General features: G+C 37.3%; 1 protein-coding gene across 1 annotated transcript in view; it reads right to left on the bottom strand.

Annotated features, from left to right (window-relative positions):
- Positions 1–26,055, bottom strand: part of prdm6 (PR domain containing 6) — a 208,603-nt gene that overhangs the window by 30,163 nt on the left and 152,385 nt on the right. Inside the window, exons 5-7 of the mRNA XM_072584508.1 lie at positions 20,734–20,858; positions 14,362–14,698; positions 4,257–4,433 (exon numbers count right to left, since the gene is read on the bottom strand). Of these exons, the coding sequence (XP_072440609.1) occupies positions 4,257–4,433; positions 14,362–14,698; positions 20,734–20,858 (639 nt within the window). The remainder of the gene's footprint in view (positions 1–4,256; positions 4,434–14,361; positions 14,699–20,733; positions 20,859–26,055) is intronic.

The following is a 26,055-nucleotide window of genomic DNA, read 5'->3' as shown; positions in this document are numbered from 1 at the left end:
TGATGTATGGTAGTGTAGCTAGAGTTTCTGGGTGTGTTGTGTTTTCTTGTTTGGATTTGTTTCAGAATCGGCAGACTGTTTCGTCACCATACTAGGTAACATCATCAATGAGCCTCTGGTGAAGTATAGGTGTTATGTCTCACTTTCTATTTATGTGTTTAGGTTATTTGAGTGTTTGGGGATGTCATTTCCAGTTCTTTTTCTCAGAGGATGGTAGCTGGGGTCCAAGACGATGTGTTTGTTGATAGAGTTCCAGTTGGAATGCCATGCTTCTAGGAATTTTCTTGGGAACTACAAGCAGCAGAAGCTAAGTACCTATACAGTGTATTCAAGAAGATTGGGTACCCAATAAACAGAGTCCGCTGATGACCAATCCTATCCAACTTTGTCCATCAAACATTTATGAATCCCTTTAAATGGTATCTGCAGTCTTTAAGAGAAGTAATTTTTCTGGGAATTGCCAATGGATAATTAAAGAGATTGACTATGTAAAAGTTGTCAAGTTTCATTTAGTATATATACATACAACACATGTTCATCAAGTCTGCATCCAATCCTCTGAAGAGCATCCTACCTGGACTCAGCTTCCCACCCTATCCTTGTAACCCCACATTTACCATGGTAATCCACCTAGCCCGTACATCCCTGGACACTACGGGGCAATTTAGTATGGCTAATCCACCTAAAATGTACATCTTTGGACTGTAGGAGGAAACCAGAGCACCCGGAGGAAACCCATGCATTCACTGAGAGAATGTACAAACTCCATACAGATAGTTGCCCAAGGCTAGAATCAAACCCAGGTCTCTGGCGCTGCAAGGCAGCAGTGCTAACCACTGATCCACAGTGTTGTCATACATTTAATTTTCATAAATTACAATATGTTGTTGCATTCCAAAGGTTAGCAATCAAATATATGACCAGCTTAAAAAACATTAGGAAACATTGTCACTGGCTTTGCCACAATAAGTCCCTCTTGCATTATGACACTTCTCAATGGATGACAGGAAAAGGTGTTGAAAAAGCACCAACAAGGTCACTCATAAGTAACGCCTTTAGATTAAAAGAAATCTATTTTCCATTCTGACCCCGAAACCTCTTCAATTAATTATAAAAATCTATTTACACAGTAACTTGGTTAAAATCAATCAGATTGTTGAAGTGTTTCCATGAATCTTCCTAAGGTTTACAGTGTACAGATGCAGCTGTCTGCAGTACATCGGTACTTAGAACTGCTTAAAATGTAATAAGAACAAAAAAGGTTGTAAAATCTCAGGTCAGCCAGCATCTATGGAACAAAACAGACTTAACATATCAGGTCACTGAGCTTTCAGTAGAACAGTTCTTATTTTAGATTTCCAGCATCTGCAGTATTTGGTTTTTGTACAAATTAGAATGTGTTGGTGACGTTTGAGAAAGGTTTATTTTTTGGACTTTGTTCCTGTAGCACATTTAGCAGGGGAACACATTGCAACAACTTTACAATGAATTTACTAGTGCTGATTCAACCAAATATTTTGGGACAATGCACCATTTACCACTTTAGTGTGATGATAAACAGAATAAATATTCCCAGCTGGCATTGAAGTGGCAGGACTTAGTTCCAGTAAATTTTGTACTGGATCAACTTTGCCAACTTTTTCAAAGTCAAGCTAATGAATTACGCACAACCAATTCCAAGATGAATTACTAGTCCTGAAAAGCTGCAGATGCCATATAAACAGTCTGCTTGATTGGCAAAGGGCTGGTTAAGGATATGAACACTGCTTTTCTGTCATTGAAGGGCCTGGGCCAGTATTTATAGGCCATCTACAATTCTCTCTTGAGTTAAAAGGCCTTCTAGGGCCATTTCAAAGCGCAATTAAAAATCAACAATATTGCTATCACTTATAGGCTAGACCTGGTCCTTAACACCACACAGTGTGTTCATTTCACCTCACTAAACCCTGACTAAGACTCTAAGTTGAGGATTTGTGAAATACTTCATTCTAAAGTTCACCCAAATTTCCAACACTCAACACAACTTCACTGTTTGTCACACAAGACAGCATGTAGCAGAAAGAAAGCAACCCAAACAGAGAATGGACCCTAGTTTTGGGCCTTTAAGATAGTTTGAACATGCCATGCTTGGCAACTTCAAATATGAGACCATGCAGGTTGAAGACCATGATGAAGCCTGGAGCCTCTTCAAATCCCAGGGTTAGTATCCTCCATTACATGTTATTCTTCCAACTCCCTGGTTTATCCCTCAGGCAGTCAACTATTTAATCATTTGCATTCTTCGAGTAATCCAGCACATGATCCTCATTATTATTGCTACTGAACAGCAGATCTGTTTACTAACAGCATTTTAACATACATTCCTTTTTGTTAAACACAACCAAAAGGACCAGGTGATCAAATCTAGTAACCACATACATTCCCTGCTTGTACTTAATGCAGTTTGATTGCATTTGATTTCATTCAACTGAGATGTTAACTAAGGGCCTGCTTGCTTTCACAAGTGTATATAAAAAAATCTATTGGCGCGATTTCAAGACCAAGAGAGTCAATAATTGTCTCTCAATCAACATCACAAAAAACAGATCATCTTTGCTGCTTGCTTTTTCCATTGTACAGTCCATGTATACAAGAATCTCTTCAGGAAAGATGCCATGATTTATATATGGAAAGCTGGAGTTCAACTCAATGTTTCTGCTTCAAGGTGACTGGATATTGGTGGAGTAGAAATGGTACCACTTTTGCTGGGTCCCATTTACAGCTTGGAATGAGCATGAGGGACATTTAAAGGCTGCGGTGGTATTGGCTGCTTCCTGCACTACATCCCCAAAAGAGGTAGTTTGGAATTTGGCCTGGGTGACTATTTCCTTTCAACATCTCCAAATACGTATGTCTGTGTCTGTAGGTACAGCTGTGTAGATTAGGACAAGTGGGGAAATCTGCCTCTGATGATTCTACCATTCAGTCTTCCTTATCCCTCTTCAAATAACAGAAAAAAAGAGTGAAGCTCATTGCAATTCCCATGTACAAAAATCTATTTGTCACGATCATAAATTCTGCGAACAATAATTTGGACTAAAGCCTAGAAAAATACATAAAATACCAACTGAACTGAACATTCCAACTGTCACAAATGCAAAGTTCAAGTCAGCACCCCACAGAAGTTACTTCACTGATAAGCAGCTCAATTTCTCAGGCCAATATAAGTTTGAACTCAACTGTTTATACCTCAGGGCACACTGCATTCTTTGTTAAAATATCAGAGTATTGTGCTTGGGTTGATTATGTTGTGGTTTTCACCCATTTTCAATAAGAGTACTGACCTAAACCATTGACTAGAAGATGACGTATGTAATATCTGTCACCAATAATTTCTGTCTGGATTGCCAGTCCTCAGTTGCCAATTCTTCACTGGCATTAATACCCATGCAGAATACAAAATTCACACTATTATAGATCTATTTAAATGCCATGGGACAATTCATGTTTCATGACAAAATTTGCATTGAGATCCTCTAGGCAGAGCACAAATTTTCAAGTGAAGCATGTCAATTATGTGCCCTGAGTGTCCAAATGATCTCTAAATTCTCATAATCACATATTCATATGTTTGTACAGTCCCCTGTTGGAAAATGAATACTTCTAACCAGGGAAGAAGAATTTGTGTAATGCTAAACACAGCTAATACTGACATGTTGCTGCATAGCACATGACCCTCCTTGCTAGAAATCTCTTTTAAAAGACTTGGATTCTTAGATTGCTCAGATGTAAGACTTTTTAAAGTATGTGTTCCTTTGATTGTAGTTATGTATCAGTGTGAGTTATGTTGAGTTTGCAACAGTGCTAAGGTTCAATTTTCAGCTCCCTAGCACTTGACAAGAATTTCCCAATCTGAACAATAATCTGACCCTCTTTATTTTGAATGTGAAATATTATTGAAGATAATATGATGCTTCTATTTCTGAATTATACGTGGGTTACATTAAACAACAAGTTCAGCTCATGCAATAGGCATTGAACCTAGTCACAAATTTGAATTGCCCTTGTTGTCAGGGAATTTGTATCTGCACTCATTGTCATCAAGGAACCTCTATTAGACATCAACAAAAAGCAAAATACATTATCTTAATTGGACTTCAGATTTAAATAAAATTAATTACAGTACAGAAAAACTTGCAGTGATTATAGAGAAAGCTTTGTTCAGCCACAAAAAGGTCTCAAGTCGGTAATTACTATACCTTGTTAAGGTTACTTACTTAAATGGTTTTTCCCCTGTATGTGTTCGAATGTGATTGTTCAATGTTGTAGCTCCAGCAAAGGCACGTCCACAGTACCCACATTTAAAAGGTCTGTCACTGGAATGGGTTACAACATGATTCCTTAATTCTGAAGGCTGGGAGAATGACTGAGAGCAGTGTCCACATTGGTAAGGCCTAGAAAATAACCAAATATACAGTCTATTATTTACTTAAATAAAAAATATTTTATTGTACTAAATTAAAAATATGATTTCATTCATAAACATGTTATTTCATACTGATTTGTTTTCACATATTCATGCACTGCTTATTTACTGTCCTCATATCGGTAATATAGATTTCTCTTGTATAACCTGAAAGCACATGCAACTCACATAGAATCAAAATTACATGGTAATATTCATCTGTTTCACTCAGTTAACCAATTGCTGATATCACTAGTTGTCAAACCATGAGATTCAATTCACAGGTACCCACACCAACATGAACTGGAAAATAATGAGTCACACATTATAAAGAGTAACATTCTCCCAGTAATCTAATAGTGCAAACATTGAGCACTGTTGTATGCTACCTCGGTTAGTTATAGGATGCAAGTTCAAACTTCCTCCACTAAAATTTCCAGTCTCAATTTTTTGGGGGAAATAGAGACTAGTCTCCTCCCTGTGAGATGACCGTGAGACTCCTCATCCCATTATACACCCAGCTATCTCTCCCTGGCTCATGGCAACATCAATAAGGGTTTAAGGCTGGATTACCTGACCTCTCTTCCAGCTGAATTTTGATTTTCCTAAAGAACTACCTCATCACCATCGTTACCATTCTTAGCTGTCTCTAACTTGTCAGACAACTTGTCTGATATCCTTTGCTAGACAAGCAGAATTTTCCACCAATGAAATATTGTGAAGCCCAGAGCTATAGTCTGGTTCATGACAGAACTTTCATTCCCAAGCGACTAACTCTGGGGACTATCTGAAAGTGAACCAGACTGTTCACAAATTCAGAATCATATTTTACCCTGAGATGAGTTTATGATCACATATTCATGCCATTACTAAAACCATATGTTTCTACCACCACATAGACGGAGGCAAAGTTGGAGACAGCCAACCAGTTGATGAGAACCTCATTGCTGACTTTGCTATCTCTAGACTTGCACAATGCAATGTTCACCAGGCCAGCCACACCCAATTTCTATTCAGATCATCCAAAGCTCTGCTGCCCATGTCTTAATTTGCACTAAGTGCTATTCACCAATTTCCCTTTTGCTGACTGGCCTACACTGGCATCCAGCTCAGGAATGTCTCAATTTTAAAATTCTCATCTTTGTTTACAACCTTTCCATCCTAACTCTGTATCTCCTCCATCCCCACAACTCTCTGAGATATCTGCACTCTTCCAAATCTTTAACTTTAATTGCCCCACATTTGTTGGCTGTGTTTTCAGCTGCCAAGATCATAAACTCTGAAATTCTTTCCCTAAGCCTCTCCACCACTCTACCTCTCCTTCCTTTAAGACATTCCTTAAATTTGACCTCTGTCCAAACTTTAAGTCATCTGTCTTGATACTTGCTGATGTGATTTGGTGTCATATTTTGATTGCCTTAGGGGGCATTTTACTTTTCCCAGTACACTTTTTAAATTCAAGCTTTTGTTATTGTTGATCTTTTGAATTATTATTTTTTTACATTATCACTGGAGTGCAAGCATACACTTAGAACATACCATTTTTATGAAACATGCAGCAAACTTTTAAAGAAGTAATATAAACTTCACATCTAGATTGGGTACATTCTAGTGATGCCCCAGTCAACTTATATGAAGCAAGAGAGTATCATGATTAACTGTGGATGTATTATGATTTTTAAAAAAATTATTGCTTTCTATTGGACTGGCATAGTATATTACTGTGCAGCCTATAAATGTATTTAAGATAATAAACCACCTCAAGTTGACAGAATGTCAATGTAAATAGGCAATGTATACTTTAGAGGACAAGCTTTTGCCACACTTCTATAAACCTTGTGGGCCTAAACTACACTCAATATTTGCACAAAACCAGTCATAATATGGTAATGATTAAAACTGGCTGTGTCCTTCGGAGAGGTCCTTGATCTTCTGACAAGGAACATAATGAAATGCAGAGTAACATTTGATTGACAGTTGAGCATAACCATGGCATTTTAAAACATATTGTTTGAATGCCTTATTAAAATTAGAGCTGTGTTACAATATTACATACTTTTGCTTAACACAATATGCTTGTATACTGTGGTAAATATGGATAGAGCCAGCAGGTGTGAGTCAGCATTGTGAGGTCAGGCAGCTTTACATATATCTATAGTCAATGATTTGGTTCCAAAGGATGTCAGGAATGTGAATGCATAATTGATTGTCAGTCTATTTCAATTATGATAATACTATCCCAAAAAAGGTTATCTATATTATACATTGTAAATCTCCACTCATTGCAACACTTCATCATATTTCATTGTAGTACATTGCTGGAGGGAGTAAAATGCATTATTGTTATAATTGTGCCAATTTCAAATCATTATCACTACGCATTATAAAAAAAACTTCAAGAATGTGACACGTATGGGATTGGTCTAAAGAATCATACAAAGCAAAATAAAATGTTCAGCACATAACCATCCACCTTAATTTACTTTATAGAATCCCTACAGTGTGGAAACAGGCCATTTGGCCCAACAAGTCCACACCAACCCTCCAAAGAGTAATCCACCCAGACCCATTCCCCTACCCCATTTACCCCTGACTATTACTTCTTTAATAAGAAGCCAGAGACATTTTTTACTATATCATGGAAGCAGAGGATCCTCTTTGTACACACAGACATTTCTAAAACAACGGCTAAGACATTAAATAAGAATAGTGGAAATGGTGAGCCAAAGGGACTTTCATTAACGGTGGCACAGTGGCTCAGTGGTTAGTACTGCTGCCTCACAGCACCAGGGGCCTGGGTTCAATTCCTGCTTCGGGCAACTGTCTGTGTGGAGTTTGCATATTCTCCCCATGTCTGCGTGGGTTTCCTCTGGGTGCTCTGGTTTCTCCCCACAGTCCAAAGATGTGCAGGTCAGGTGAATTGGCCATGCTAAATTGCCCTTAGTGTTAGGTGGATTAGTCATGGGTAAATATAGCGGGGTGGGTTTCTCTTCAGAGGGTTGGAGTGGACTTGTTGGGCCGAAGGGCCTGTTTCCATATTGTAGGTAATCTAATCTAAACTTTACTTATTTCAAACATAAGGCTACACAGCTAAGCTGCGAAATGCGTTGAAATATTTTCAATATATTGTTTCATCATATTTGTCAATATATTTATAAGTTTTTTTCAATTATGTTCAATACTGGATGAATAACTGAATTTATCAGGAGAAACATGCATAAATTTAGGGGCCATTGTTTTTACCTGACTCTGTTTGCCATGATATTATAATTGATAATTATGAAAAATGGCAAATCTAATTGGAATAAAAGACAAAAACAGAAGCGTCAAAAATATTTAAACAACATCCACTTCAGTGAGTAAAAATCTAATTCAGCTAAATCTCATCCACATTTCAAAGCCATAAAATTTGATATTGACAAACTTTCAGGCCATCTTTATCCCCTATGGAATCTAAAGCATCCAGAAAACATTCATCTTCTGCATATATCTTAAAGGGATGATTTCATTGAATCCGAATTAAATTATATCAGTCAGTTTAAATGCATTTGTGTCTTATCCTTATTGAGAATATAGTTACTTTTACTCAAAGTTTCTTTGGTTGCCCTCAACTTTATGACTCTTCAGCAGTTCCAGAGAAATCTGTAAATCTGACATTGGTTAGAAGGATAACAAATGCAGAATAGTGATTTGTTTAGCAATGATAGAATGTACAGAAGATTTTGTCAAGAAATTAGAATTTTTCAGTTTTAAATTCCAAATGAACTTTTCCAATGAGATGATATTAAAACTCACTTGACACAAAGGAGAAACTAAAGAGGGAAATACTTCACTGCATCTGCCTGTGTTGTGGTTAAATTAATTCTTAACGGCAAATTCAAGAAACAATTTTTGCAGTGGAGGTCAATATAACTGCACCAAAATGATTTATTTTTACAGTAAGTCATAAAAAAATTAAATGTGTAATTGTTTTATGTTCACAGAAACAATCCCTTTAAGGCAATGAATGATTGGCAGCAATATTCCTCAATGTTATTGAGCAGTTATTTCCTTCTGACAGTTCTATTGGATTGATGATTGTGTATGCATTGAAAAAAAAACAGTGGTAAGCAAAATTCACAATTCATTACCTGCTAGCAGTTAATTGGATTGAGATACTGTATTGCACATTAGGAATATACAAACAGGAGCAAGACATTTAGACGTTTGAGCCTCTCTCTGTTTAATTAGACCATGGTTCATCAGTACCACAACTCCATTTTCCTATTTTTGCTCCTTATCCCTTTATTCACTTACCTAACAAAAATCTACTGTTCTCAGATTTGAAGTTATAGTTGCGTAGCATTTACAGTCATTGAGAGGAAGAAGTTCCAACTTGTCATTATAACTGCATGCTGAAAGCACAAAAGTCAAGGCTGGCACTCATACGCAGTACTTAGGGAATGCTGTACTGTTGTAGGTACAACCTTTCAGATGTAATGTTAAACTAAGGCTTCAACTGCTCACTCAAGTAGATATAAGAGATCCCATGGCATTATTTCAAAGAAAAATGGGTGCGATCCCCAAACAGGGGCCAATATTTATCCCTCAATCAGCATCAGAATGTGGCTTCTATGTTTCCTACCCTACAGCAGTGAATACACTGCAAAAATAATTGGCTTTAAGGTGCTTTGAGACATTAAATGGTTATGAAAGATACATAAATGCAAGAGTTCTAAATTTTTTTTCTGATGCAAGATGCATTCCTGATGAAATTCCTAAATGTCCTAATTCTAATATTTCATGTTATGTCTCTAGCTCTGAATTCATCTGTATCAACCAAATTCCTTTTTGATTTTGAATACATTGAAAAAATACTCTTCAACTCAAAGCAATGTAAACCACAAATATGCAATCTATCCTTATAATTTAGCCATTGAATTCCCAGTGAATGTGGGCTGTACACCTCTAAGAACAATACATCTTTATTTAGTTTAATTTGCTGCATATAATATTCCAGGTCAGGCTCTGTCCAAATCACTGTACAACCGAAGCATGACTTTTAGAATTCTTACCCCTCTGAGATAAAGGTCAACATGTTTTGATTATTTTTGTGCATTTGCTCAAACTTATTGTGATTTCTGCACATGTGCAAGTTAGATTTGATTTACTCATACTCATATTCTATCTTAGAGTTAAGGATCTTTATTTCCCACTTCTCACATTGAACTCCATCTAGCATACTCACTTCAGCTGTGTATGGCCCTTTGTAATTTCCAGCTCCTACATAACATATTGTGCCTCTTAGCTTGGATATGCAATACTCTATTCCTTCATCCAAGTCATTAATACACATTATGAAAAGCTGAGGCCCCAGCACAGAGCCCTGGAGAACATCACTTGTCATATTCTACCAATCTGAGAATGTTCTATTTTTTCTACTTTGTGTCTCCTACCTCCTCAATCAATTACCAAACCATGCCACAAGGTTAATTCCAATTACGTGCACTTGCATTTTTACTAATAATCTCCAATGCAGAATCTTATAAATGCCTTTTGGAAATCCATTTCATTAACATCCATTGATACTTATCTATCCACCATGCAAGTGATCTCCTCAAGAAAATCCGACGAGACATAACCTCTCCTTCAAAACTCCATGCTCTCTTTGATCAATTCATATTTATCCAAAAACTCAGTCATTCTAGCTAAACTGAAAGCCGAGAGAATGTTTTTTGTAAAGATTAAAGCATAACTTCATTGTAACTTGATAATAATTAACTTGGACTAAACTAATTTTGTAAATCATCTAAACCATGTCTAAAGCATAAAGGAGCCTTAGTTGGTAATCTGGATTGATTCATTTACAGCAATGTGATTAGCAACCCTCTTTTAAGAATATAGGAACATAGGAATAGCCTGCTCAGCTATTTAATGAGAGAGTAAGCTCACATGGAACACTCAAACTGATTGTAAAAGCTTCTATAGGTATGTGAAGAGGAAAAGATTAGTGAAGGCAAATATAGGTCCCTTACAGTCAGAAACAGTGTAAATTATAATGGGGAACATTCACTTAAAACATCCCATTTTAAAAACTTCACAGGACTGTCCCACTCAAAGTCAAATAAAAACTAAAAGCCTCTGTCTCTCAGCTTTGGGTACTATCATTAAGCTTAAAAACCAAATTGTAGAAATCTCTAACCCTTAGTAACTGCCTTATTTACCATTTTGGGTCACAATCTAAATTTTTTTAAAAAATCTATTGGTGTACAAAATCTATGCATAACAAAAAAAAGTTTTTTTATGGTTTCACTGGCCAGTACAGCACTTATGTCTATTCCATTTGGCTGGTGGTGAGCTATTGTCTTGAATCATGTAATTCATGCAATGTTAGTTCACCCATAATGTCGTATAAATCCTGAGTTTGGAAGATGTTATACAAGGAGTTTTGGTGAGTTGCTTCAGTGCATTTTGTGGATTACATGCCTTGCTGGCACTAGAGAGAGTGAATGCTAAAGGTGGTAGATGGGATGTCAAACAAGTGGGCTGCTTTGTCAGCATGCTGAGGGCTAGGCAGCTGAAGGCTTTGCAACTAAACAGAATTGGTGAAATAATTACCAGAAAGACGAGGGCTGGAGAAAGGGCTGAGGCCTTATAGATATGTGGACGCAAATTTTACATTTGAGGAGTTGCTCGACTGGGAGTCAATGTAGGCCAGGAAACACAGGAGAAATGGGTGAACAGGATTTGATGTGAGTTAGGATGCAGGTGGAAAAACTAGGGTGAGCTCAGGTTTATGGAGGATGGAAAACAAAATGCCAATCTGGAGTTCATTAGAATAGCTGAGTTAATAGCTAATCAAGACATGGATGAAGGTTTTAGGAGCAGGTGAGTGAAGTTTTTCTAGAGTTGGAAGTAGTTGATTTTGTTATGGGAGAGAATGTCTGTTTGGAAGTTGAACTCAGGTCAATTATGAAGATTAACATGTTCCAATGATACTGTATTTTATTGCTCTGAATTACTCAAGAGGTTGAAGTCACCGTAAAACTTTTGTTCGTTGTTGTGTGTCTTATATATCTAATTTGTCCCAGTGCAATACAGAGGTGACAACTGTCATCAATACTTCAGCATCTATAGAAATTCTACACACATATACTCTGCCCAAATTCCAGAATCTTCTTCAACTGGCATCTGTTTTTTAAAATCTTTAGTTCCACTCACAGGATTAAGCAATCCAATACAATTAATCTCGATCAATGAACAAACTAACAATAATGCACAGATCATTTAAACTTCCTTTGAATACTGCACCAGCTGGTATGAGTCTTTTTTCTCTTTCTGTTTCCTTTGCAAACAATGGGTGCTTCCATGTGGTAATTTTGCTCATGGTCATGCTGCAAGCCAAGGGAAATAGTAGCTGTAGAACTGCATGACCAGATGCAAATGGTCAGAGCAAAACCCTGAATAAAGAACCAAGGCTTTTCCTGGCTGCAGCACCACTCCCTTCAGATTTTATCAATGTTAACTAAAAACACAAACCCAGCAGAAATCAATCAACCTGAAGTAGCTGATGTACAATCTCTTTTCTGCTGTTAAATGCTTGCTTAGTCTCGCAAGATTAAGAGAGGATGTTAGCTGGAGCAGTGAGGTTGAAAATGGCAATGCTGGTAGAACCAGCATTATACATTGACTCACTCACCTTCTTTGCATAATTTAAGTAAAGACTGTTAATACAAAGCAAACTATAGTGTTCTTGTGTAGATTCCAGAGCAGACAGGCAGTGTACCTTAAGACAGCACAGCATCAGAAGCTCCTATGTAAAAGTACCTAATTTGCCTTTTGTCATTCTCTCTGCAGTGGAGTCAGTGTTGTGTTCTGTCAGTTACATGCATATAGTGTACAGTACAGACTCAGGCTATGCTTAAGTCAATGATATTGTAGTAAATAGTCGGTATTATTTGTCTCAACATGAATTTAATCTTTATGCTATATGTTACATGATTCTAACATTTAGGAGAACACTCAAATTATTCATACTGGTAGTGGTGTTTAATCTGAGAAACCACTTCAAAAGCATCCTCACCAAACTGGTTTCCAAGTTTATAAATTTTGAGGACATTACGTTTCCACTTTGTTGTGCCATTTATATTACTTAACTTGAACATCATGTTAATTTGAATTGTCACATTAATTAGTAGTATTAATCTTTATTCCACAGCAAAATTTCAAGTCTTAATTTGTTTTTATCCTGTGTGGTTTTAAAAATACAATGAATTCCTCATAGAAATTCATTTGTGAAAATAATACATAATTGCAATTCATTCTTTTTAAAGAATTAAAATACAGTGAGATTATTGTTTAAAGTTTGTATCAGTTCTATGCAAAAGGCATAGAATTATAAATTTGCAAACTTCAGCTGTACAACCAAAACAAGGAAGTCTGATTGCTTACAACCAATCTACACTAATGATGACCTCACTACTAAACTCATGAGAAACCATTTTGTAGGAATTTTGGGAGCAATTAGGTTCCTTAACTACCTAAATTAAGGGCTTCATATCCATTGAAGGACTGGTCTGCAAGATTTGTTCCCGATGCAGGCATGCATCCAGCTTAGGATATTTCAGCAGATTTTGTGACTGCCAAGTTTATAAAATACTTTTGTTTAAAATAAAAACCATTTGTGTAAGATCAAGACACCATGAGAATTTCCTCTCACTCCACAGTTCTACTCAATTCTCCTCCCAGTCACCCCAATTTTCTTAATCTGAGCCCACTCCTGGAACTCCCCTACCACAGCTCAAAATGAATTTCCCTCGTGCAGTGAGCTGCCTGTGTGTTATTCTGTTTGCATGCATCTTGTTCACATAACCCCTTCCAGGCCCACACTAACTTTCACCCTATTGTGGATAAACCATTTTATATAGTCCTGCCTTTTTTTCCCATAAACTTCACCTTCACCTCACAAATGAGACTTTCCTGCACAAATTACATATGGTGATTGCCTTTGTGTGTGGACTGTTCCTTGTCCACTGTAAAACATTATGCAGCCAAAAACTTCAGACAACCAGTGAGTGCCCTGAAGGCGAAAGTAACTGTTTACATCATCTCAAATTGTAAATCTTTTGATAAGTTTGAGGAATGTTGTCTGGTTATTGGGTTAGGTGTTGAAAATGTACCATTTGAATCAGCTGTGATTGTTAGCTTCATTTTAAAAAAGCTAGACTTTAAATCTTGGATTTGAGTGTTCATTTTTTTTTAACTGGTTCAAAAACCTCAGAGAGGATAGGGTCTTCTCAATTCCTGGATGGGAGATCAGGGCATGGGATGTCTTGAAACATAGTGGGGAGCTGCAGTGGGTCAACATCCCAATGAAGTGTTGCCACTGCCGGGGAAATTTCCTAATAACAGGATCAGCTGCCAATCAAGTGGAGTTGGCTGCCGAGATAAGTAATTTAATGCATTATCAAGAACAGCTTTGCTGGATTGTCCCTACTGTAGCTGTCCAGGATGCAATGGCATTGGGTTGGTGGCAGGGACTCAAAGTGCAGAGAAATATTGAGCTAAGGGAGACAATTTTTTTTTGACAGTAACATGTTTGCTTGCATTCCTCATTTAAGTTATTAAACAATTGCCTGATCTTCCAAAAGCACAAAAGCAGAATGATGAAATTTCAGCCATCAGTATTTTTTCAATTGTGTAATATTTGCATCATAGAAACAGGCCCTGCAGCCCAACAGGCTTGCAAAGACAGTTGTACTCCATTCAAGTCTCCTCTATCCCCTCTTCATCCCACACTACCATCATACCATTCTTATCCTATCTCTCCCATGTCCTTGTCTAGTTTCCTCTTAAAAGCATCGACACTATTCACCTCAACTATCCCCTGTGGTAATGAGTTCCACCAGCCTCCTTTGTCTGTGTTCGATTCTGGTTACCTGTCTGGGTTCTGTGGACACACATGCATCTGCAGAAGAATCCGCTGGGTAAAGGTCTTAAAGCACTGTCCACATTTCCATAGATGCCAGTCACTGAATTCTCCACTTAAATGACTGGTTGAAGTTGGACTTGCCAGTATTCGTTGGTTTTTCGTATTCATGTGGTTAGCTATGGAGTCATGGGGCCCAGGTTTGTCACACAGTGATTTGCTGCATGATGTCTGTGGAAACCTCAGTGAACGGTATACACCAGTGGGTGGCATTTTGCCTGTTTTGTTGAACGATTGTAACGTCTCGTGCCTGGTCATTACATCAACAAGAGATGATGGGACATTCACTAGGAATAAAAAAACAAGAAAGAAATGTTTAAAAAAGGTGAAACTTATTATTTGAACACTGAGATTTGGCAATCCCAAACAATTGTGAACATTATATTATCCAAATTTTACCCAAAGGCACTCTGTTTAGCTTTCTCAATACCTGGGAGAGGGTTTGCATTTTGTTTGTATGAGAGAAATAAGACCCTATTTTTATGGCTTGCCTGGATCAGGCTGGTGCTGTACTGGGAGGGAGGAATTAACTTGCCTTGTTTGTCCCATCGTTCGTACAACTAAGAAAATTGAAAGGAAGCAGCAAGAAGGAACAATCCAGTTGTAATTTTCCATACTGCTCAGTTCCAAGATAATAGATTGAGAAAATTAGCAGCCATGACTCTGGCCATTTTGTTGTTAAAATTGATTAAATATAGAACAAATAAAATATATTTTGTAACCGACAGTTGCACTCTACAAATGCATACACATTCTTAGAAGATGTATTTAATTGATCTTCTAACCAAAAATCGAAACTTTATGCTGAAGTAACTTGTGCTTGGAATTTTCTAAAGTTTAGTTTAGGATAAATATCAAAGCCATTATATTAACCAATCTGGTTCAGAAAGCATGAGATCCAATGTTTTAAACAAGGCTATGGAAAGGCACAGTCCTAATAAGTTTAATTTGCTTACCTTAGGAATAAAATTTGGTGTTTCCTCTCCTATCATCACAAAACCACAGGGCAGTTATCGATGAAGAAGAGCCCATTAAGCCCATCTTAATAATCCAGCTAGAAAAATCCACAATAGCCCCAACTCACCAAATAATTATCTTGTAAAGGAATTCTTCACTACCTGTATTGGAGTTCTACTCCTTATATTGATGATGCTTTGCAGGATGAAGAATGTCATGACATCAATCCTAAATTTCCTTATACCATGCCTCTTCATCTAACTCTTGCAAAGTTAATTGAAAGAAATGTATTGAATTTAGCTTTTCCATTCGATACTCTCCTAAATTTTGTAAGTAAAGCTTAACACTAGGAGTTTTCTTGGAGCTTTTCCATCTCCACTGTCAAGCCAGTGAAAAGTTAATTTACACCCAAATATTGAAATGTATAGTCAGCCCACTTAGACCCCAACTACAAGAGATTGTTGATGATAAGCAACCTCATCTGACCAATAATCAGTATTCATTCACTTTCAAGCTAAAGCACCTCATAAATTGGTAGAGGCCAAAAAATATTTACTGTTAAATATGTACTAACACCTTGGTGATAATTTTGTTTTATGGGATTTGTGTAAACCATTAAACGATAACAACACTTCCAATTGTTAATTTGCCTTCAAAGCATTTGTGCAGTAGTTGTTGTCAATGCAATATTATGCATTACTATTCATCTTTGATTGGCAATCCTTTAATAATGGGGATGGCTTGAGGGAGATGTTGGTCTGGACAGTTACAGGTGTAGGATGGGTATGAGAGGCGAGACGTGAGATGTCAGACAGGAGATGGAAAGGTTAGGGAAGAGACTGTGGCACGGTTGTGGTGAATTGCTGGTTGATTAAAAATTGATGAAGAACTCTAACTGTCCACAGCTGATGACCTCCTACTTTGTTCCCATCCTCAATGTTATCAGGACCTTCCTCATCATTGGCATGAAATTTTCATCCAATGCAGAATGTTATCCCTTTTACTAAAATAAATGCTTGATAATGGCTCACTACAATGTAGAGCATTCTGTCCATGACCAATTGCAGAAGTCCCCAGATGTGTCTAGTGAGTGGAATCCTTTGGAAAATCCTTTAACTGATTAGATCATAGGGTTGAAGCAGGGAGCAGGTCAGGAATCCCATTGGGGGAATATGACTTTGGTGTGACACTTTAACACAGTCTTGGGGTTAGCATTCAGACTCTAGAAATCCTGGCCTGTCACAGAGTCTACACATTGTAATGATTGCCAAAGGCAAGATTTTTATTTAAAGGGGTACCAGCAGCAGTCAGAATGGTTGCAGTCAGATTGATTCCCAAGGCTTCTGTAATCACAAGAATGGAAGTGAAAGCTGAGAGAGCTACCCTTCTCCTTTCAACCCTGATTCAACTTATGAATCTTGTTGTGATGATGGGGGCCCTGTTGCCTGTACCCTCAGCCCTGTGCAAGTGTACAGATGAAAAGTCTGCTTGCCTCCTCGATATCCATGGGGCATGTTTCAGAGAGATCCTGGGCCATCACAAGAATTCTGTCTTGTGAATATTCAGCAAGCTTCAACAGAATTTAAATCCAACAGCTGACATGAATTCTCCTGAGAACTTACAAAATGGATCAATAACTATTTTTGATAAATGTAATAAATTGTCAATTTTCTTATCAGTAACTCAGAGAAAGTGTTACCAATGCACCTGATACCAAACACAATAATGACCAAATTCCTGCAATTTTGAACTAAATTATAATGCACAACATCACACAAAATCCAATGCAGTGGATTAATCAGGACTTTTGCCTTCAAATGCATTTAGTTCTGATAAATGTGTATAACTACAGACTGCAGTTTAACAGTGAAAAGTTTAATGCATCTTAATGGTGGCTGGGTTAGCGTTCTTAGTATATGAGGCAAATTTTAGCAAAAGCACACATGACGTGTTTGAATCTCTTTGGTTTATATGGCATTCCTATCACTAAATGCAGGAGCTGTTCATTATAAATAAGTTTTGTTTGCTGGAGAAGCTCTATTTCTAGCAAAAGAGAATGCGAGGGAAATGAAGACAGGGTTTACTACAACTGTAGGTTTTTTTTGACAATCAATGCCTTTTCAGGAAAAGGAGGGTCATATCACAGAAAAGGCTGAGTCAATATTTTTGGATAATACTAAGAGCTGTACCCTGACAAAGCACAAAAGTAACGGCTGGAATCTAATGGAGAAGATTATGGAAGAAGGCTCTTTGGCTATCAGTGCAGTCAATACTCAATTTTGAACCATTTAATACTAGACATATTGCTGCACTGCAAACTGAAAATGGAAATGTTTATTACATAAAAATGGGACATAGAGAGTTGAGGAGCATCAGCAACATTGTCTAACTTGATCAATAATGGAGGCTGGACCGGGTGCAAGGCACTGTAAACAATGCAAAATACACAGAGGTGCTTCAACACCTTTTTCAATCCTGTCAAGTATTAGAAGTGACTCAACATAAATGGAATCGAGTATTCCAGCATAGAAATTTTAAGCAGCAGTGACATTTGTTACATGAAATCAATACAAGCCGGATCTTGCTGGAGATACCTTGTCAGGAAAGAAAAAAACTAAATTATACAATTACACATTTAACATCTGAATCATCAGACACACAGTCAGTGTTTGTTAACTCCCTGGAACACATTGAATCCCTGGACTGTCTGACTTGAACCATTAATTTGAGAAGATTCGATAGTTAAAGTTTAAATTCAATCTCATTCAAGGAGGTATTTAACTCTATTCTCTTGCAAAATTATAAAAGAATTGACAAAATCAAATCCTTTTTTTATCAGCTGCACAGGAACTATTAAGAACATGAAATCAATGATTGGACCACACACACTGAACAATGAAAACAGGAATACGATAAAGCAGTTCTAAATTATAGCTTATATCCTCGAAGCTAACTATAGGTTATCTAAATCATTATCTGTACTAAAAACTTTCTTATGCTGGAAGCAACAGAATAGTAAGCATGACTTAGGTCAGATCTAATTAATTGAATCCAATGTCACAGATGATATTATGAATGGACAATCAGGCAGTTAGAGGTGATTCCAGGCCAGATTTTCACAACTTCGTCCCTGGCCAACTGGAAGTGAGCAAGATTTTTAAAAAGGTGGGTAAACCCAGATTCTAGGCTCCCACTCCAATTCCCATAATGTTGTCTTTTTAACTGGGTATGGCATTATGCTGTGAGTGGCCAGCCTGTATGCAACACCTCCATTCTTTCAGACTGCATTCAGCTGGTGGATATTTAAGGATCATGAACTATGAAGGAATACTAATCTGGAATCAGAACCTCTCCACAGGTAAGTTTAAAAGCTGTTTGCAACATAAGTTATAACGTAATGGTGTATGCTACATTCAGATAATCACAAGAAATAGGAGCAAAAATAGGGCATTCTACCCCTCAAGTCTGCTCCACCGATGAATAGGATTGTAGCTGACATGACTGACATCTTAACTCTACTTTTCAATCTGCTAGCCTGCCCTCCCATTCCATTAGTCTTAACTCCCATGGAGATCAAAAATCTAGCAAGTCCAGCTTTGAATATATTCAATGACCCAGCATCCAATGCTGCCTATGGAACAGAGTTTGAAAAACTAAACCAAAAGAAAAAAAAATCCTCATCTCTGTCTTAAGATTTTGAAATTGTACTGCTGGTTCTAGATTCCCCAGAAAGGGAAACATTCTCTCAGCATCTACCCTGTCAACCCTTCGGAAACCTATGTTTGTATAACATCATCTGTCATTTTTGTCAAGTCCAAATAATTGTAGGTACAAGATGCTCAGCCTTTTCTCGTAAAACAGACTTTTATCCATGGAATCAGCCAAGTGAATCTCTTTTGAACTGCTATCATTCCAAGTAGATCAGTCCTTAAGTAAGTTAAGTATTAGAATTAGAATTGGAATTAGGTTTATTGTTACATGTACTGACATAAGTGCAGTGAAAAGTTTACAAAATCGCCATTTAATGCCACAACCACAGGCATAAAGGTTCCTAGGTACTGGATCTTAGGAGTGAATTAGAAAAGTAAAGAAATAAAAAGTTCAGCATCACAGTCACAACCTGACCTCCCAACTCCTACACTTAATGTTCTGACCTTTCCTTCAAAAGTCCAGTTAAAGCTACACAAGGCACTACTCATATCAAAGTTGCTATACCATGAACAGCTATTGTCCCTTCATTTAAGGAAAGATATATTAATATTGAATGCAGTCCAGAGAAGGTTCACTAGAGTGATACAGGGTATGAAGGCCTATATTATGAGGAACCTACTGGAGATTAGAAGCATGTAAAGTGACCTTATTGGAAGATTATTAGGGCACCCAATAGGGTTGGTGCAGGAAAAATTGCTTCACCTGTGAGAGAATGTAGGACCAGAGGGCATAACCTCAAAGTAAGGGATTGTCCATTTGAGACAGAGGTCATGTTGTGACTGTACAGTACATTGGTTAAGCTACTTTTGGAATATTGCGTGCAATTCTGGTCTCCTTCCTATCAGAAGGATGTTGTGAAACTTCAAAGGGTTCAGAAAAGATTTACAGGTTTGGAGGATTTGAGCTGTTGGGAGAGGCTGAATAGACTGGGGCTGTTTTCCCTGGACCATCGAAGGCTGAGGGGTGACCTTATAGAGGTTTATAAAATCATGAGGGGCATGGATAGGATAAACAGACATGATCTTTTCCCTGGGGTGGGAGAGTCCAGAATAATGAATGTGTTGTTGACTGCAGGGAAATCAAGCTCCACAACCAGCTCATTCACTTTACCTAAACTTCATTTATTTTCAATTATGTTGTCATTCCAAGGTGGCACAAGTTGGCTATAGTCCTACCCAAGATACTCAACAGGAAAGCCAGCTTACTGCTCAGTGCTGACAAGGTGAAATGTTGCTAGCTGGATCTTCTTACGATATTGCGACCACAAGCTCACTTATTGGTCAACCATTAGTGTTGCAGTTTCTTCTTTTGCACATCTGATAAAGTTTAGAACATTTCTTTCCATACAGAAAACATCACAGCAATTCAAATCAGCAAACACTTGAACAGAATTATTTACAACACTATAGGGCTCTTAGAATAACATCATGACCATCACAGTCAAATTCTATACTTCTCAAGTGTAACATTTAGACCAGATGTCCTGAACTTTACCAGTATCATGAAGTAAAGAAACAGCACTGTATGATTTTAAGTTGTTTTGACCTATTCTGCAGAAAGCTAAGTCTGGTGTCTGTTAGCAAATAGATTTTGGCAGTGAAAGGAGTATGGTCCATGTTCAAATGATTTTAAAGCTGCAAAAACAAATACTTACAATTGTCATCTTGTGCAATGCACTGAAAAGGAATCCCAAAAAATGAGGTGTAGCTATCATTGTACCAGACCAAAAGCTCCATTCCTCTCGGGATGTCATCACAGGCTCTGTAGAAGATGCATGACCTGACAAACAGCAAAGAAAAAAGCACTGATGAAATGTACAAATGAAATCATTTTAATTTTGCTATGAAAAGCATATACTTCCTTCAAAAATGACACTTGGCTTTCATGGAGAAACTAGTGGTGCCCCAGTACTGTCTTACAAACTGTGGATACAGTCTGTCTTCCATAAAACATATGACTACAATCAAATAATATGAGATGTAAAGAAAAATCTTGCTTTTTCATAAACATTGAGGTTTGACAGGAAAATCAGTTAGGATCACCCATGCATACAAGTAGGGAAGTAGTGTGGGTAAAATGCAAAACATGGAAGTAAAATATATCATTTTTAATTAGGAAAAGTTACACAAGAGATACATTTAATATATAAAATGGCTTTCAAATTCTTTTTGGAATATAACAAACATTCCTGTAGTTGTTAGGGTCTTATGTTGCAACAGCACTGTGTGTGTATCTGAGCCAAAAAGTCAAGGCTCTAAGTCTCACCTGTCCTGGAACTGTATCATATCAATCTGAACTGATTAATTAAATTGTTGTTAAAATATTTACAAGCTCACAATTACTAAATAATGCCTGTTTTCATGAGTAATTTTATGTTACTGCTACAAGCAGTGGCCAGAGGTTTTCTTAATCAACTATATATTCCTCCTCCAAAAAAATACCATTAAAATAGCAATTTAGTTCAGAAAGCCCAGTGTAATGATAATGTGGAAAATGAGAAATTCACCACCTCCTGGGGGAGAGAACATTTATTGCAACATTACAGGCAAAAGGTGCCCAGCCTGAACATTCTGCTGATTTTATTTCTAGAGCATTCGACTGGATTAGAGAAGCAGAAAATTAATGGGTAAAAGTCCCATCCAATCACATTTCTCTGCCATCTAATGAGTCTTGGGGTCCTAAAGATGAAGACTGAGATCCTAGGCACATCTTTGTGTTCCTAACAACTGGGCTTGTTGAGGTCAATCTTTTATGGGCGACACGGTGGCTCAGTGGTTAGCACTGCTGCCACACAGCACCAGGGTCCTGGGTTCGATTCCCACCTGTCTATGTGGCATTTGCACATTCTCCCTGTGTCTGCTCCAGTTTCCTCCCACAGTCCAAAGACGTGCAGATCAGGTGAATTGGCCATGCAAAATTGCCCACAGTGTTAGGTGCGTTAGTCAGGGGTAAATATAGGGTAGGGGAAATGGGTTTGGGTGGGTTTCTCTTCGGAGGGGCAGTGTGGATTTGTTGGGCCGAAGGGCCTGTTTACACACTGTAGAAAATCTAATCTAATAACAATCCTACCATGAGCCGTCTGAGATCAGTAAGCCCCACACAGACCACTGATCAAACCTCTGGGTCCCTATAACGCAGCTTCTCTCTAGATGACCTATTGAAAAACGTTTTTGGCTTGAAACTGAGAGCAAGTGAAGAAGAAACATATAAAATATGAGGCAGATTCATGTTTGAGTGAAATAAACATGTAGTACTGTCCTTGACCAAGTCATATCATAAAGATTTGCAGGTGCCAATATAATTTGTTCTTTGCTTAGAACTACAGACACCAGAGAATCCATCTGCACAATTCCTTCTAATACTGAGATATGCACATGACAACATGTTCTGTCATTGCCAAGTGACTCTTGGCAACACATCATGAAGATTAATACAAATAAATAAGAGAATCTCTTTTGCAGCTCCAAAAATTCCATCTGTGTTGTTTTTACTGGGTATTCTGCTCTCCTGTTTGACTGGCATTCTGCACACTAAGCAGCATGCATCTATGAATATCTGACAAAACTTGTCGCACGGCTGATCCTTCTATTTGTAAAGGCCTGTAAACTTTTCATAATACTTTCCCCAGTTTCGCAAGCTCTAACAGTCTATACATTTCAAATGACTGACAATTTACCGGTGAGGATGGGGGTATGTTTTTGACAAATTTCATTTTTTGCTTTAACTTCTTCCAACAGAAACATTGCAAGATAGTTCAAAGTTCCCTATGTAAGAAGACCCATATTAGACATAAAATGTATAGTTTCAGCTGAAAGGACAGGACTACTTTAAAGCAATGGGTGGTCTCACAGGCTCTTAGTAAGATTACAATACTGTAAGCATACACTGTTTCTTACAAGAGGGCAGCAGTTTCAGGCTCCGCACAAATCACTGCATGCTGAAGTACATCAAAGGCATTTTTTCCTCTCGACTAATATTTCCTTGGCTGACATGTATTTAGTATTGTGTTTGGATGACTCATAAAGATAACTGCATGATGTCCTGTCTCTGTTGTAGTCGAACTTGTGCCAATGAACATTATTGTCAGCACAAAATAAAAACAAAGTGTTAGGGATGGGGTGGTCAGGATCGTCAATCAATCTTAAAAATTCTTTGAAGAGGGTTCCATTAAGACATCACAAATCAAAACATATGGAATTCAAACCAGCTGACTCGTGCTAGGAGTAGATGTTTACACATTGCATAAGTGTTTCACCATTATTGTATTCCTATACACTGTAAGCAGTTCTCTTTTTTCCTTCTTCGTAAATCAAATTTAAAAGCTTCATGTAGGAAAATATTCTTTCTCAATTATCCCACAAAAGGCTCAACTGCAGCAGGTAAAAATATCTGCTGAGTAGTTCCACAAAGGATAGTTTTATTAATTTGACATACCTACAAAGGAGGTAACACTTTAACCCTATTTGGTGAAGATCTGAGCTAAGAGTTGTGAAGATCCTAAGTTAGAGCCACACTCTTGTGCTGAGTCATTTGTTGTTAGCCAGAGACACAATAAGGGAAATATAGTGGACATTAGTAATGCAAACTGCAGGAAAAGTAATCAGTCATCATTCCTACTTCTGATTGCTACCCACCGTTGCTGCCTAGAAGATTCAGGTAAGATGTCTTATCTCTTTGCCCAGGTTGAACAACTTGATGACTTTCAATGTCAAAGCTGCTACATTAAGAAGACACTTATGTGATGTCTTAAAGACAATCAAAATTCACTAAACCATAGTCAGTAGAGAGTTCATTAATAAAAATGATCTCTTCTTTTTTTCTCTGTGGGGAAGGCCTGAAGTAATTAAGAGTCAGCCAGCCACTTAACTGGCCAGTTGGAGTTTCTAGTTAGGATCCTGGGAGTGGCTGCGACAAATCCAGATTGGTAGAAGATTGACAGTCCATGTGACTTTTCTTCTGCAGAAAGTGTGGGAAAAAATAAGGAATAAAATATATAATGGATAAAGAAAAGTCAGCAGCATGCTTGCATCTAGTTTATTTCTAATCCTCAGCCAGGATGAATCTTTCAAAAAATACAGTTTATTTCTGAGGGATGCCGAGGTATCAACATCTCACCCTGGTTGACAAATTCATATCAGGATTAACAAGGATTAATTTGATTTTACAGATGAGGAACTAAACCAATTAAACATTTGCCCCTTCAGTTGAATGTAAAATATTGTATGGAACTATCTGAAGACTAGTTATCCCTCAATTAACATCACTGAAACAGATGACTATTTATGGCATTTTAGTTTTTGGGATCTTGACATGCATAAATTGGCTACCTTTACGTGTCTGCATTATCAAAGTGACAATATTTCAATTAAGTATTTAATTAACTGTGAAGCAACTCCTGAAAACATGAAAACTGCTACCTAAATAGTAATGGAAAAATTACTTTGTTGTTTCTAAGTTAATGGTTTGTCTACATTTTATAGCAAAGAAGTTCAAAGTTTGAAAGAGGATTCCTGCAGCACAAAGCTGAACAAAATCAGTTAAAAAGTATTTTATTGCTTGTGTTATGAAGATGTGTGTGTACTTTACGAGAGTTAAAAGCAGAAGAACTACCGGACACAGCACCTTGCTCGAACAACTCAATTAGCTCGTTGTCTGGAGACAAAAATAAATTCAAATTCAGCCAATCAATGTAAATTATACCCCCAAAAATATCAAACTCCAATCCAGTTTGAATTGAGTATATTGACAATCTTAAAAGCCAATGACACTATCTGATGCTTTGGGGGTATAAGACAGGAGAAAATTGAACAGTTGTGAGGAGAACTGCCAAGCCCAGCATGTAAACAGACTGCTTGGAAACAAGCTCTCTTATAATTACCTTTTTGATCAGTAACCTGTGATGCAGAAATTCCTAAGAAGAAGAAAAGAAGACACAGGACGATCCAAATAAAAGCACGAAAGCTGCCTGGTTTTGAGATAAGAAGTGTAGTTTTGCAAATCTTAATTTGGAGTTTTATCAGACTAATACTATAGAAGGAATGGTAAAGGATAGGTTAGAGGAAGAAATTGTAAATAGTGATTCACTAATTATTCTCTGTTATACTTTAAGAAATAAAGTTGTTAGTTTTTACTTTAAATAAGTCTTGGCCACTCGGATTTTTACAGATCACTGCACAGTATTAAACCTTTTCTATGATGCTGGTTTTAAATTAAGCAGGAGAGTTTACCCAGTGACGTAACAGTTGTTTGCAGGTAATAAAAAAAATGAAAATAAGAGAATAGGAGATGGAAATATATAAATAGTTCTGATTCTTTAATTTTCAGCAATTAACTGCAGTACTTTAAAAATAATAGTATAGCAATAAAATAACTACTTCTAACTGAGTAAACCTATTCTCAGCATAATCCTGTATGTGGCTATTTTTTTTAAATGGCTAATGAGGACAATGCCCATTCTGCTGGACATGACAGTAACTCAAGTTTTAGAGATAGACCTGGAGGGATTTTTTGGATCAGGAGATCAATATTTCTCAATAACTCATAAGCCAAAGTGGCATTGGTTCTATATTGATAAACATTACCTCTTAAACACAGAGTCTGAAACTGAGTGACTGAGTATTAAGCCACTCAAATCTGTAACTTAAAAGAAAACCCAAAAATATTAAGTGATACTTCTGTGAAACCTTAGGCTGAATCCTCCCAAACAATGCGGTCTTTAGTAGGAAATTTGGGAAAACCAGATGAGGTATTGATAAAGTCCTTTATTGATGTTGAGACAAAGGGTTGCATTGTTCAACCAAGGATTTTGAGATGATATTCTTATTACTGAGTGATGAGGAGCCTATTAGGCTATTATCACTCATTATCATCCTCATTACTATCACTTCATCAGATATAGTCTCCCATTCTCCCACCTGCTGGATAAAAACTAGAACACCAAGAATTCCCAACGTGGAAGTCAGAGGGGTATGTAGAG

The sequence above is a fragment of the Chiloscyllium punctatum genome, chromosome 2 (genome assembly GCF_047496795.1).
Source record: "Chiloscyllium punctatum isolate Juve2018m chromosome 2, sChiPun1.3, whole genome shotgun sequence".
Taxonomy (NCBI): domain Eukaryota; kingdom Metazoa; phylum Chordata; class Chondrichthyes; order Orectolobiformes; family Hemiscylliidae; genus Chiloscyllium; species Chiloscyllium punctatum.
The sequence above is the reverse complement of the archived record's forward strand: the minus strand, read 5'-3'. Positions and strand labels throughout refer to the sequence as shown.